General features: G+C 35.1%; 1 protein-coding gene across 4 annotated transcripts in view; it reads left to right on the top strand.

Annotated features, from left to right (window-relative positions):
- Nucleotides 1-15334, top strand: part of AEBP2 (AE binding protein 2) — a 50316-nt gene extending 34982 nt beyond the window's left edge. The window contains exons 5-10 of one of the 4 annotated variants that reach the window (XM_063358400.1): nt 653-777; nt 8093-8160; nt 8659-8817; nt 12048-12161; nt 12424-12490; nt 13804-15334. In XM_063358400.1, coding sequence (XP_063214470.1) covers nt 653-777; nt 8093-8160; nt 8659-8817; nt 12048-12161; nt 12424-12478 — 521 coding nt within the window. In that variant the 3' untranslated portion in view covers nt 12479-12490; nt 13804-15334. The remainder of the gene's footprint in view (nt 1-652; nt 778-8092; nt 8161-8658; nt 8818-12047; nt 12162-12423; nt 12491-13803) is intronic. The other 3 variants (XM_063358373.1, XM_063358392.1, XM_063358384.1) reach the window with 3 other exon arrangements.
- Nucleotides 15335-15683: the final 349 nt, after the last annotated feature.

Raw genomic sequence — 15683 nt, 5'->3', positions numbered from 1 at the left:
GATTGTTTTTAACAAAGTTAAGAAATAAGGTACAGGTGTAATTCTGCTTTTAAGATGTTGATTGTATGCACTATCGTGTTGAAATACTTTAATACTATTTTTTAAAAAGTCACAGCAGTAACATTGGAGCTATTGACTGTGCTCAAAGGGTGACTTGGACAGTTAAGTTCCCATAAACATCATAAACTTAACTGAGTTGGTTTTGCATTAAATTAGAACTCACATTTATTAATGAGTTATGGGTTTAGGTTTTTTGTACTGGGACTTTTTTTTTTTTTTAAGATATGATAGCAATGGAAGTTCCCAGAGGTACTCAGTAAAATTAATGAATTCTTAATTTTGAATATTAAGAAAGAGTAGAATTCACTTGAAACTTAAAAAAAAAGTGTGAGTGTAATTCAGTTTGTCGAAATAGTTGTATTACCTAAAAGGAGTATGTTTTGACCAAATTTAAATCAATTGTGCCCCTCTTGAGTCATTTCTTCCTCTCAGTTAAAGCAGTGTTTACAGCTCTTTAATAAAGTAGTGCTACTGCCATAATAATAAATGATTTACTAATGACACTTCAGATTTACTTACATGCTTGAATGTGTTTGAATGGTTTCAATGTGTTGGACACTAAGGATCTCTCTTCCTTTTTTTTTTTTTCTAGCGAGACCTCATGACTTCTTTGACGCGCAAACACTGGATGCTATAAGACATCGAGCCATCTGCTTTAACCTCTCAGCACATATAGAAAGTTTAGGAAAAGGCCACAGTGTTGTATTTCATAGTACTGTAAGTATATACATATTTTGCAGTCTGTTTGTTTACCTACGCGTTTCAAAAATCTAATACTTTAGAAAGATTTCTGTGTTCCTCTTATTGCTATAGGCATTTAATCAGAAATAAGTATTCGTAGGTATTTTACATTGTTGATTTGTCCATTTCTATTAGTAAATTAACTTTTTAAAAGTAGTGTTAGCAGTTGTTCTAGCTCACAAACTGAATACCTTGCAACACTTCCTGTCTGATACACTTGGGGAGATATCTAATAGAAAGTATGTGTTGTAGAAAAATTTGGTTATATCTTCAAAATAAGAATGCAATTCAGATGCCATTTCCATAGTTGTGGGTGACAGTGCTAATTTATCACAAGGAATTTTGAGGGTAACTGTATAATTAAATATTTAGAGATGCTGATCTGAAATTTATGTTTATTCCTTTTTTTTCAGTTTAAAATATATAAAGCTGAATAAATGTATTGTTGTCACCCTTTTTTTTTTTTTTCTTTTAATAAATTTATCACCACAATGTCAGTGAATTGCTAGAAGGAAGCAAGTACCAGGTGGGGAACTGGCCTTTAGTCCTGTTTCCGTAGCCTATTTTGTTAATTTTGCTTCTGTTTGGATAGGATAGACATCAGTATTAATTTAGAAAAGGTCAAAAGTGGGGGGGGGGAAAATACTGAATTGGGCTATAGGGATCAGAAGTTCAAATAGCTTTATATATAACCTCAGGTTTTCTTAACCAAATTGGGTGATATGGGCACATAAAAGGTAGAGTCTCAGCTGAAGAAAAGAATTAAGGGATGGGACAAAATGGGCAGACTGGTGCAAGATGAACTGCAGTCCAAGGGAGGAACGCTGACTGCAGTGTCTTCAGCTATGGCTTAACTTGAACATACGATTCAAACTATTGAACTGTCAGTCTCTTTCTGTAAATAAAAGATGATTTTCTATGCATGAAACTTATTTCATCCTGTTCTACAAGACTGATGGTTGTTATAAATATCTGTGTCCTGTATTAGAAGTTTTTCCTAAATGGTTACTCCTGGACTTTATGTGCGTTGAGTACCAGCTGCAAGCGGAGTTTTGCAGGTGGCTTAGCTGTTACTGTATTTAAATCTTATTCTAGTTTTCATGGACAACATGGATTTTTACAATGCTGTGAGAAAAGCGGATTCTCTTCCAATTCACAGCTTGCTTTAATCTGAAAGGTTATCCAGACAGACTGCTCGGTTGTGGAAGCTCACCTCTGGCTAGTGGAATAATTCATAAGGAGATGGAATTAGAGGGAGGAATGTACTCTAAAACTGCTTGGAATTAACCTGGAGGAAGTGGTGAAAATCCTTTTAGCTTATCTGTGCACACGTCACTCGATGGTAGGGGGTTGATTAGATCTGAAATTGCTTAGACGTCAGTTGTGGGAGAGGTGGTACCAGTGGGAGAACTGCTCTAAGATTCCAGCCCTATGCTGCACTTTGCTACCCTGTTTTAGTGTGCTGCTACAGTTGTGTGGGCTTGTGCTGGACACCAGCTGTAGCGATGAGACTCTGCTTTAAAAAGAAAAGGTAGAATAGAAGCAGTCTCACGGACGTACACTGTTATACTGAGCTAACATTCACCTCAGATGCAAACACATTTTTCATAAATTAGAAGCATTAGGACATTGATTTTGAATGGTGACTGGCTAAATTAGTGTAATATGGTTTGTGTGGTCCACCTTCGGATGAAGAAAAAAACGTGTAATTATCAGGGGCGTTAATTTGAAAGTTGAAAAATGTGAAGGTAAAATTGTCTTGCTATCTGAAAACTGACATAAATTATATAGATTTTTTTCTTCTTATGCAGCATAAGAGTAATGTCAGCACAATGCAGTATTTTACAGGATGGATATCCTAGTGAAAAAACACTAATATGAAGAATTTCTAAGCAGTCACTGTAGATACTTTCATCTCCTATGAAAAGGCACTCCTTCTGTTTTTATATATATATCTATATTTTTTTTATATATATATATTAATTTAAACTCACCCTTTTCTTTATATTGAAAGCTGTAGAATCAATAAGGCCTTTTTGAAGAAAGGCTTTTGCTATTCAGAGTTCACCTTTCATTTCTTCCTTAATTTTTTTTTGGGCTTATTTGTTTTAATTGAAGTCAAATTCTTGGTACTTTGATTCTTTGAATTGTGAGATGGTAAAAGTCAGGCGTTTCCATTTAACCTAAAGAACAGATATCACACTGATAAAATGCAGCTTATAGGTTACCCTGTTATGTCCGTGTCCCGTCCCCCCACCCAGCTTTTTGAAATGGCTAGAATTAATTCTGTAAAATATTTGAATACTAAACTGTTCTTCACTGGTTTTAGCTTTTTTAGATATTTCAGATAATTGATCACATGTATTGATACTAGTTACATGTGTTTTGAAGTCTTAAAACTTTGAAACACAGTAACTGAATAAAGAAGTAAGATGCGTATCAATTTATAGGGTGAAATTTTTTTCTTTTTCCAGAAGAGGTCAGCAGAACTCCATTTCTGATTTGAGACAACTTTGATGGGTGTTTCCTTCACAGAGATAAATTCAAATTAAATTTCCCTTCTGTTTCTGGGACAGTGCATGAAATTTAGAGAATATAGTAAGAGTTTTTTCAAATAAAGCTGTATTGAGCATATGTCTATTGGATGAATTATATTTTTAAATCAAAAACTTAGATGGACTTAAGTTCTTTACAAAATATTTTTGAATCTTCAGAGCATTATTATTAGACATGCTAGATTTCTTCCATTTCATTTGTGACTTTTGCAGACTTGACCGTAAAGCTCTGATTATTAGTGTTAAAATAACAAATATTTTTTTAACTGCTCTTTTCCCCCATTTTGCATTTGTCTGCATCATGGCTTTATTTCTGACTCTAGCCTGGCTAGGGTATGTAAAATTTTCATTGCACTAACTGTGATACAAGTGGATATCTTTTTTTAACCTTTTATAAAAATGTCTTTAAATATGACAATTTCAAAATTTACCTGGGAAAAAACAATGGCAGCTATAGATTCCAGATTTCTGTTGTCTCCTAACAAAAAGGTAACGTACTACTTTTATATTAAACAAAAGTAGGTGTGTTCCGTATATGGAGAGAGGATCTTTCATCCCGGTCAAAAGCAAATGAATTGCTCAGATTTTGAGTATTGATTACTTAGTAGGGACAAGAGAAGGCAATGATATGGGAGAAAAAGTGCAAAATTCACGTTGAATGCAAGTGTATCTCTCTATGCGAAAGCATCCTAGCTATAACATTTTCATAGCTCTCATGTATTATATATGATTTGCTCTTTTGTTATGAAAAATTATTTAATTTTCTACTGCTAAAAGTTACTTTCTCCTCCTATTAAACTTCTTTGTGCATCTGAAAACTGGTTTAAGCCATTATTTTAGCACTGATTGCTTGAAGATGTTACTAGGGCTCTAGAATAAGAGAATGGTACTTGCAGTGGTATAATTAAGGCAGTACTTGAAGCGCCCTAAATTTTTTTTTACACATCAGTGTTTCATTTTTTGAGTTTTTACAAATGTCTCTCGTCAGTATGGGGATGGCAAGACAGCAGAGTCCTAAATTTTGTACTGCATATTTGTGAAAATAAGAAATTGTTATTGTTAGAGTTTGTACTTTTTTTTTTTTTCCCTGTTGGAGAATACAGATGATGATACTGTGTGGTTCTCTCAGATCTACGGTTCTGGAGTCACCATGTATTTTGACTCCAGGTTCTGGAGTCACCATGTATTATACTCTAAACCCCTGTAGAAGCGGTGCCATTTATTGTGTGATAGAGGGACGGCAACCTCAGCTTTAACTAATACTTAGACGTAACATGAGTCTGTGACTTGTGTATTTTGTATGGTTTCCTAGTTCATGTTCTTCAAGTTTTAGATAGGATAAAGAGCAGCTTGGGGAGAATAACATCGTCTTCCCATTTGTGTGTAGCTAGTTTACCGTGTCCATATGCCTAACGTTTTAAAAAAGTCACCTGTAAACTTTTCAGTATGTGGTATCCATGATACTTGCATTACATGAGAGAACATATGTGTCTCCTTAAAACTTGAGGGTTAATTTGAGAATGAACTGGACTGTAGAAGAAAAATATATGGTGTTCAATAGGAAAGATGAAGAGAAGTGAGCTTTAACTTATCTTTATTCGGTTCCAGGTTGAGGTGCTCCAGTCTACAGCAAAGAAACTGAGTTTGCAGAAGTAGCTGAGTTCTGGGCAAAGGCTAAAACTTGAAGTTGGAAGGGATTGGAGGAATGCTTTCTAAATCTTTACTTAAAAAGTCAGGGTTTTCATCCCTGCTCCAAACTTAGCGAAAGGAAGTATCCTGTTGTGGGTATAGCTTAAGGCTTAAGAGGAAAGTTCTTAGCGTAGTATTCTTTGATACAAGAGTCAGTTAAACTTTGTCTAATTGGCAAAGATTACTTAAAAAAGTATTTTTACTGTCATTTATCTACAGTATCCCGCTATGACACCCTATTGCAGTTCTTACAGGGAGCATTCCTTCAATTTATCGTGAATTGCTGGATGTCAAAAGCAGATTTTTCTCACTCTGCCTTCCTATCCCATTTCCAGAAGAATTGTGAATATATGTTAAATGAGACATCCTAAAACTTGGGCTAACTAATTGGAACCCTCTCCTTTTGGAAGAACTGTGCATTACTGTAGTTAATTTATTGCTTCTCTAAGGCCATTGGATGGCTTTTTCCATATCACGTGACAACCTGGTTTAAAAGCTCTTAGTGTGAGACTTCAGTATTTTTTTAGAAATTCAAAATCTCAAATACAAGATGGGTTGACCTTGGCTGGATGCCAGGTGCCCACCAAAGCTGCTCTATAACTCCTCTCCTCAGCTGGACAGGGAAGAGAAAAATACAATGAAAGGCTCCTGGGTTGAGATAAGGACAGGGAGAGATCACTCAGCAATTACTGTCACTGGCAAAACAGACTTGACTTGGGGAAATGAATTTAATTTATTGCCAATCAAATCAGAGTATGTAACGAGAAATAAAACCAAATCTTAAAACGCCTTTCCCCCACCCCTCTCTTCTTCCTGGGCTCAACTTCACTCCTGACTTCTCTACCTCCTTCCCCCTGAGCATTGCAAGGAGATATGGAATGGGGGTTGCAGTCAGTTCATCACACATTGTCTCTGCTGCTCCTTCCTCTGCACACTGTTCCCCTGCTCCAGCGTGGGATCCATCCCATGGGAGACAGTCCTTCATGAACTTCTCCAGTGTGGGCCCTTCTCACGCATTGCAGTTCTTCATGAACCGCTCCAGTGTGGGTCCCTTCCATGGGGTGTGGTCCGTCAGGAACAGACTGCTCGAGCATGGGTCTCCAATGGGGTCACAGCTTTCTTCAGGCACATCTACCTACTCTGGCATGTGGCCCTTCATGGGCTGCAGGTAGATTTCTGCTCCACCATTAACCTCCATGGGCTGCCTCACCATGGTCTCTACCACAGGCTACAGAAGAATCTCTCCTCCAGCACCTGGAGCACCTCTTCCCCCTCCTTCACTGACCTTGGTGTCTGCAGAATTGTTTCTCTTGCATATTCTCACTCACTTCCAGCTGCTGTTGTGCAGCAATTTTCCCCCTTCTTAGATATGTTATCCCAGAGGTGCTACCACCGTTACTGATGAGTTCGGCCTTGGCCATCAGCAAGTCCTGGCGTTGGCTCTATTGGACATAGGGAAGCTTCTATCAGCTTCTCACAGAAGCCACCCCTGTAGCCCCTCACTATGAAAACCTTGCCACCCAAACCCAATATTCCAGTTCTCATCTACAAGCATATTGATAACTTCAGATATCTCAAATATAGCTGTATTAATAATCTGGATCTTAAATCTAAGGACACTTCTCTCTGCATTACTTTTGTGTAGAGGATCACTGCACAGTTGTAAGAATAAAACTTCAAACAAATTTGTGAATTCCTTGAAATGTCATGACTAAGTTTAATCTAGTATGATATTCAGTTGTGGGAAATTGCTTTGGTTGATGAAGATTATGGACTTCACCATATGCTACGTTTTAGCATATACTAAAAAAAAGCATAGACTAAAGTCTGTTTCATAAAGATCACTTGCCACCCTTCTGTATTTCTGTGCTTTAAAGGTTCTCTGGGAAACTTTTTGGAGTTCACAGTATCTGCAGTTGCTGTGTGTGGAATCTTTCAAAGATTTAATAAGCATTTTATGCTCAGAGGTGCAGAAGGTGGGAGAACTGGTGTTTGAAGCAAATAGGAAAATCTGTATGAAGTATTGTGATGTGTAGTAAAGGAGAAGCTGAGAGTAAATCAGTAGAAGAGGAAGCAAACAGCTCTTCGATTTTTCTGGATACTGTAAATTTTTGGGATACCTTTTGAATGCCGGTTTTAAAGAATATATTTTACCTGAATGAACAGTTTTCTTTTTCATACTTTCTGTGTGTGTATTTCCAACTTTGTCTTGGCTGAAGGTGGGAGTCTAGCTTCAGGGTCCTGCACCTATAAAATGTTATTCTCTGTGAGAGTGTCCTGTGTGCTGGTCTACTGTGAGCTAGCATGAGAAACCATGAGAGAGGAATTGTCACTTCTTGTCTGGGACACGTACATATGTTCTGTTTAAACTCCATCAATTGTTGATAGGTTTTTGACACATCACTTGCTTTGTTATTCATATAACAATAGTAGCAAGTGTACTCTATACAGTGTTAAGGGTTCCCGTTATGTATGCATTAAACCTCTGTAAACCTGTGAGTTCTTCCAAGTAGCCTTTGCCGCATTCAGTGCTTGGCTTAAGTATTGAAAACGAATGAGTAAAGGTTACCTAGGAAGTTATACGTACAGTGTGTCCAGATGTTGAAGCATTTGTGAGAGAAGATTTTATTGTTATGCTATGCTGTAATTTAACTATAAGCTACATCAGTTTTTTGCATCTTCTATTGTGGAACAACATGAGCAAATTTGTAGAGGAATGTATGTTCTTCAAAGTGTTAGGAGTAGCCACTTAAAAATTTGAACTATTTTAAAAGAAAGAAGACTTCTTACAGGATGCATTTTATTAATTTTTTTTTTTCCTAGGGACCACTCAATAGGCAAATGTTAAAGGAAAACCTCGCCAAAAATGGCTTGAGTAGCGATACGTACATTCAGCCTATATATAGAATTAATAAAATTTTAAAAGAATAGAACAGTGTGCCTTTTATGAATGTCCAGTTGAACATGAAGAACATTAGTTTTTGTGCAAAAAAATTTTAAAAATCTGGAGATTTGGTTTTAATTATGATTTATGTAATTATTATCAGGTAATAGCTAAAAGAAAAGAAGATTCTGGAAAAATAAAACTCTTGCTTCATTGGACACCAGAGGACATGTGAGTATATTGCTAGTGATATGATATAGGATTTAAATGCGGAAGGATTTACCATGGGGTTAATGAACTGTCACTAAAATATGTTATGCCTTTGAACATTAAAATTAAAGTTCATGTTTAAAAAAAATGCTTTGTAAAAAGCAATTTAGAAGTTTAAAAAATAAGTAATGCTTTAAATTTTTTTTACGTTAACTTTCAAGTCTTTAGACTCTGATATACCAGTTAAGGTAAATTTGAAGATGTGTTTTTGATGCATTTTGTCACTATGGGTGTTAATAACAAGGTCCTCTAATTATTGAATGGGGAGTTCAGGTTGGTTTTGCCAGCCGTATACATAGGGAAATTTATTACTGAGACAACTTTGTTTTACCCACTGATTCATCGTGATCCAAAAATACTTTCAGGTATTGAAAAATGTACAATCATCAGTGTAACTATGAGAACCTTTGTATAGGTGCCACAATTTAACAGTATAATAATGACACTTGGCCCTTTAAGGTATCCATCTCGTATTGCTGCTTCTTTGGATACTCTCACCAGAGCTTGGAATACTCCTCCAGCATGTTTGGCTCCTTTTTTCTCATGTTTTTTTAAAGTTCTACCTTGTTCCAAACGAGTAGCCTCGTGTGTAATGCAGGACAAAGGTATTGCCCTCAGGTATGCATGGGACATACGAAGTAGTAAGTGTACTTTAGAAATAATTTATCTACTACTTTGAAAAAGCTGAGATCTCGTTTCTTTCTTCTGGCACAGAAAAGAATTTATGTGCAAATATTTTCATCTTAATTATATGTAAAAGTAGAATAAATGTTTGGTTTCCACTATGCTGTAGGAGAACAGTAGGCAGAGTAGTTTTAGGAGAGGCAGTAGCTGTATACTCCCTGTTTTCCACAAGTTTTAAGGTGAGTAATTACTTTTGCTTTTAAGGGTAAGAATAATTACAATAGAATTTACTTATTGGATCCATAGTCCAGGAAAACAGATGAAGTTACTGGGACATTTAGTGCACATTAAGATGCATAGTTTCACAATTAGGTAGGTCATGCAGGTTTAGAGGCTCTTTCTTAAAAGGAACTTCAGTTTTACCAGGAACATATCTCTAAATTGGTAGAATTCATTAGGTAAGGATACATGAGTTTCTGATTAAATAGTCATCGTTCATGCAATTAACTGTTAGAACAAGGAGATCTTTTAGATTCAGTGCTGCTTTTAAGTGATTGAGCGTGGTGGTGATGCAAAGGCTTAGCATAACAGAAATTTACCTTTGCTTTGATGAAGTGGTTTAAATTACTCAGTTTTGTAGCATCCCAAGTTAGTCATGTGCAGTAGTGTGAACTTGGCAGTGTGCTTCTATTATAACTTTTATTTGCAGAGGACTAGGGTTGCTGATAAGTTTTATCTGCAGCAATGTTTGTCATTTTGGTGCAATTTTAAAGTCTGTAGCTTTTGCTGCTCATTGCAGCCCCTGTGGGCCCTAAGTTTCAATTCAGCTTGCGAGAGAATCAGTAAAATATTGTAGTGAAAAGTGTAGGTTTTTTGCTCCTTTTAGGACAGCTGTTAATACTATACATAAGAGCATTCTGAAATTATTCTTATTAAAATATTACAGATAAAGACAGTTAATTGCATTTTAAGATAAAAAGCATTAAAAAAGCATGTAACACACTGGGAACATGAAAGTAAAAATTTTTTCTAATAAAGAGTTGAATGAGGCTTTTTTGCTTATGCAGATGAATACAATATTAGTATCCGTGCATTGGAGAAGACAAGTTATTCAGTGGTGTCAGACATCCCTGATAGAATGTAGATTTGATTGGTCAGGTCAAAGGAACAATGTGCTTTATTTTTGATATTTCTTGCATCTTGGTTGGGTTAGGTAGAGGGTATATTTCCTGCACTGAATTGGTGTAGTTTTGAATTATTGGGTATTTGGTAGATTCAGTTTAATCTTGATTATTACAGTTAAGAACAGCAAATGCCATGGTATCGTGTCTCATGTCATCAGTCTTACACAGTGAATGTACTCACACTTTGGAAAAGTTGAATGCAGTCAGGATGATTATTTTCCGTTGTGCTGAGCTGTTTACCAGTCTTTCAGATGGAGCTAGTAATAACAGTTTAACTTTTTCTACTCTTGAGAAACTGTTAAACTGCTCCAGGTTATCTGTACATGAAGTATATTTTCAGGAAAAGTAAATGCTAGTCTTCAGCATCCTTCCTATGAAGAGGGAAATAAAGCTGGGATTTAGTCTATATGCGAGTACTTCTTAGCTTACTGAGTTGCTGTCTTATACGTATATTTCAAATAGTCTTTGTATGTGAAAAGTCTTCTTATTTGCTGTTTGTATCATTTTACATCTTCTTTAGCAGAAGCATATAGCTTTTACTGAAAATGTCTACCGATTGTTGCTTGCCCAAATCTGATTTTAGCTTTATTTAAAAAAAAAAAAAGCCTTATGATGTTTTTTCACCTTTCATGATCCGTATTAAACTTTAATAGATAATATGGATTTTGTTAGGGGTGATTGTGTGTCGTTCCCCCCCCCCCCCTTTTTTATTTTTTTTCTTCCACCTGCATCGGAAAAGGCAAAAGTATCATTGGAGAAACTCACTTTAATAATTTGCAAAAATCTAAAATTGTGTATAGCTTTGGTCAGAGAAAGAACTGCTTCATTTAGATAGTCTTAAATGTTGAGTTTCTCAATTTGACACTTGTTTCAAAATGTTAGAATTATTAATTACAAACTTCAGCTTTTTTCCCCAACCTGAAATTAATTTTTGTCTCCTAGGCCACATTAAAAAAAAAAACAAAACACAAAAACACAACAAAGAAAAACAAAACAAACAAAAACACCCAAACAAACAAACCCCCCTCCCCAAACTTTGTGGGCTGAAAATAATTGCAAGGTGTTGGGTTTTGGTTCTGTGTTTTTCTTTTTGGGCCATTGTTCTTTAGTTCATTCTCCCCTCCGTGGTCGAAGCAAAATGGATCACTTGTTTGTTCGGCACAGCCTTGGTCAATGCTAACTTTTGGAAGGAGGCGGGAAAGTGGGTTTTCAGTAAGACACTGATGGACCTCTGCAAGCCCAGTGCATCTCTTAACAATGTGTTACCTGAAAAACTCAGCAGGGCCTTAAAGACCCAATGTACTTTAAGTAAAAGGAGCAATAATGCAATAAGCCACTCTGAAGTAGGCGTGTTTGGTTTCGAAGAATTAAAGTACAAAATGTAGATCGATTGTATATGTTATCTCCAGCCCACTTCCCCACCTTTCATGGCAAGTGGCACTGAAGCAACAATTCCCCTTAATCTGTAAAGACAAAGTTTTATTCTGTCTCACAATGAGGACTGTTACAGAGCCAAAATATTGTGGTGATTGCCTGTTTTTTCTCAGAAGATAATCAAACCATTAAATTCAGCAAAGTTGGAGTGTTTTGCCATTGAAAGCTTTGAACTTGGAGCAAGCAAATTACTGTAACTCGAAGCTCAGGGCCTGCAGTGTTTTCTGGCCTTTAGTTACTTTTTTTGACAGCGTCAAAGAATTTTATGCCCAGTAAAATAAAGTATTTTCCAAGATCTGTTTTGTTTTTTTTTCCTGCTACCCGTTTTCACATTAAATTGTTAAAATGGAGAATGTAGTGCCATTATCACTTTATATTTGGTTTAGTGTTCTTCTGGAATAATCTAAATTCTATTCAGTATCTCTTTCACACTGAGAACATGAAAAGCTTCGAAGTATAATGTGTAAAGATTGGCTGTTTCCTCACACCAGTGAAATGTGAAGATTACTTAGAAAACTTCTTATGTACTAGTTTACCGCATAATTTTATGGTAAGAAAAACAGTTGATCTTTTTTGAATATTTTTATTTTATTTATTTATTCATAGTCTGCCTGATGTGTGGGTAAATGAAAGTGAACGACATCAGTTAAAAACTAAAGTAGTTCATTTATCAAAACTACCAAAAGATACTGCCTTGCTTCTGGACCCAAACATATACAGGTAACATCCTAATTTTGAAACTTTCTTTACTTAAGTATAGTCTTAAGCCTCACTTAACTTTTTGACGTTGGAAAATCGGGATTGCTAATGCATTATACACCAGACCAGGTAGCCTTGATCCTGTCAGCGTCCAGGAGTTAAGTTCTGAGGTCTTAAGTTGTTTCAGAATTACTTAACTTCTTGAACTGAACTCTAGTTACTGAGAAACGGGGAATGTGTGTATTTACCAAGTGTATTTTACTTTTTTGTGCTTGGTGTACAGAAATTCTAGTAAAGGAGGTACATACAGTGGAATCCTGAAAGATCACTTCTGTTAAGATCACATACTGGTTTGTATACCAATTTTTCTAAAGTCCAAATTTATCTTTACATATTTTATATTCAACTGTAATACATGCAGTATTACCTTGAAATCTGTACTTGTGTACAAGTACTGTTATTTTTTAATACAAGATTAGAGGGGGACAGAAGGGGACAGTACATGTTACTTGTCTTTAAGCTGCATTCACATTTGTGTTTTTAGGACTTCAGATTGGCTTCTAATCCATCTCGTTTCTAATAATAATTTCCTGATTTTTTCCCCCCCTCTCTTTATTAGTGTGTTCACGTAATTGTCAGTACTCACAGTTCTCTGTGTGTACAGTTTTTAAAGGTAATCTGAAATGCTTAATTCACTGTTAAGCTCTTGAACATCCAAAAATGCTTATTTATGGGCTTATATTAAAAATTCATGAAAATGGGTCCAAAAAAAGTTTTTTTTTCTGCCATAACAGAAGTTCAGTGTTCCTATGTTTCTTCCTTAACATCCAGTGACTTAGTGTCTAAAGAAGTAACTAGAACACTAATCTGAGGTCTTGATATGTGATAAGCTTTTCAGTTCACCTTTAATATTCAGTGTATTTCACTAATCAAATTAATGAAAACTTGGTTTACAATATGAAAATAAATCATCATACTATATCTGCTATCTCTGTAAATGTAAGTATTTAAAATACTTACTATAGTATATGAATTACTGATGTTAACAGTAAATCATGAAAATGTTCTGAGGAAATTGGGATTGTGTGTTTTAAAACTGCTTAACACAGTGACTGTTTTATAAGCTAATTTAGGTGTTAATCATCTTTATATTGATCACCTTTGCAGAATCTTGTATGTTCTTTTGATTTGAAAAGGAAAAAAATAACATTTTAAAATAAAAATGTAATGATCTTTGGGATTAAGTCCTCGGAGAAAAATGAGCAACCCTTTCTACCTCTCCCAAATAAAATTAAGGTCCCCTCGCACAATGTTGTACTAGATTTTTAGCAGTATAGATCAGTGTATGATTAAAAAGAGCTGCAGGACCAGCTGTGGGAGAGGAAAGAAATAAATTTGAAGACTAAAACATTGCAAGGGAAAAAAGTAGTTAAGGGAATTCAGGGGCAACTATTAACGTCATGCTAAAATGATGACTCCGATAGAAAGTTTGAAATAATTATTTGAAATGTACACTAATACGGGATCATCTAAAATGACTTTCTGTTTTAATGATATTAAATGAAAGTAAATTTCATATATTCAAGATTTCATAGTATACTCTAGCTGACTCAAATCTACATCTCAGGGTCTTTATGTAATACTGTATTATCTTCTTTTACAGAACGATGCCCCAGAAGAGGTTGAAGAGGTAAAAACCAAGAAAGTGGGGACACCTGCAGTCTTAGTCACTGACAATGGATTTAGAAATAAAGTTGCACATTAGTCAAATCCCATCCTTTTTTTTTTTCTTAGATAAATATTTATGCTTAGTGTAAACATTCTGTGAATGAAGTTGATGCTTCCGTGGAATATATTAATATATTACTGTATATCCACATTTTCATGGAATGGTACAGTGGGAGACTGAGCGAACACTCTTCTGGCAACTTAGTGGAACAACTAAAAGGCTTTGCATGCTTGCTTCTTTAAGCTGCTTTTTTCTTTAGTGAATACAGTAGTTTATATTTGATGGAAAGAAAAAGTAACCATCACCGTTTACTCACAATTCCCAGGAGACCTGTTAACAAGCTATTAGACTTCTTGTCACTGTTAACTAAATATAACACATGACAGACAATAAAACAGCTACCAAGGGATTATTCTGTTGCCCTTTGAGTATGGTGGATAGTAATCATTCGTCATTTGTAATCTCGTGTCCTTTTGCAGATCCCTAAAATATGTTGGATTATAATGTTTAAACAAATGTTGATGGAATGCTTGTCTTTTCCAATCAACTATGAATACATATAGTACGGTTTAAAGATGTTAAGAGTGTTGCAGTATGTCTGACCCCCTTTTCAGGAGTAGTATAGTATGTTAATGAGATCTGCCTTTATGTGATCCGTATCAATGGACGGTTTTTGAAAAACCTCTACTTAAGCAGTTAGTGTTATTGGTGTTTTATTTTACTTTTTTGACCCTTTAGCGTCCCCATTCACTTGTAAAGTATACGTTTTTTTTTATTTGGCCTAATGTTTTCTAGATGTAAAGAAAATGGTATTTTTAAAAAAAATAATCTAGAAATTCAATCCTTTATGCACCAAAGTTGGCTTTGAAAAGGAAAGTAAAATCATTTTCTTGCTTAATAAGCAAGAAGCCATGGATTTTTTTAACTGACAAATAGAGATGTGTCTAACCTGTTAGTCTTTGTATGGAGACAAAAATGTTGCATATAGATAATAGGACATTGCTTGTAAATATTTCAGCAGATTTGTAATATATTTTTATATTATGAAATGTACTGTAGATGTTTTTCTAGAGGCATGAAAGTTAAAATGTATATATTACGGTAGAAATAATATTGAAGGATATTGTAATTCACTAGTGCTGCCAGAAGAATTGTTTAAAAAAAAAAAAAAAGCACCTTCCTTAACAATAAAAAAACCTTCTTTTACATACCTAAGGGACTATATACTACTGTTAATATCTGTTGTAAGAACAAAAATACATTGAACATCCTTCCCAGAAATCTTAGAGGGATGAATAGTACCCATAATTAATTCATGGCGCTCCTTTCTAATAGTGAACATGAAATTAGTTTTTTCCTTACTATTGGAAGGAACTAATATGTAAAATTTGTATGGATATATGCAGTCAAACTGCAGAGTTAGTCCTCCTTATTGGGGAGGAATTTACTACAGTGAAACTAATAACCAGCAGTTTTTACACTAAATTTTTATTAAATAGAATAAAACTTAAAGTAACCCTTTGGTTGCAGAAGTGAGCATATCCTAATATAATACAAATGCATTCTGCATTGGTACTGACACGAGAGTCTTGCTTAGCTCCAATGGGTTAAAAATTTTACTTATATACACAAAAAAAAAATCTTATCAAACGAAATGAAGTGCAGATTAAAAGCACCACTAATATAAGATGTTCTGGAATGGTTGTTTAATAAGGGTATTATTCATAAAATCTGTAGTGATGTGACTTTATTTTTGAAAAAATGCAGTGTTTTGTTTTGTTTTGGTTTTTTTTGCTTGAGCACTTCACCTACTG

This window comes from Chroicocephalus ridibundus, chromosome 1 (assembly GCF_963924245.1).
Source record: "Chroicocephalus ridibundus chromosome 1, bChrRid1.1, whole genome shotgun sequence".
NCBI classification, from domain to species: Eukaryota; Metazoa; Chordata; class Aves; order Charadriiformes; family Laridae; genus Chroicocephalus; species Chroicocephalus ridibundus.
The sequence above is the reverse complement of the archived record's forward strand: the minus strand, read 5'-3'. Positions and strand labels throughout refer to the sequence as shown.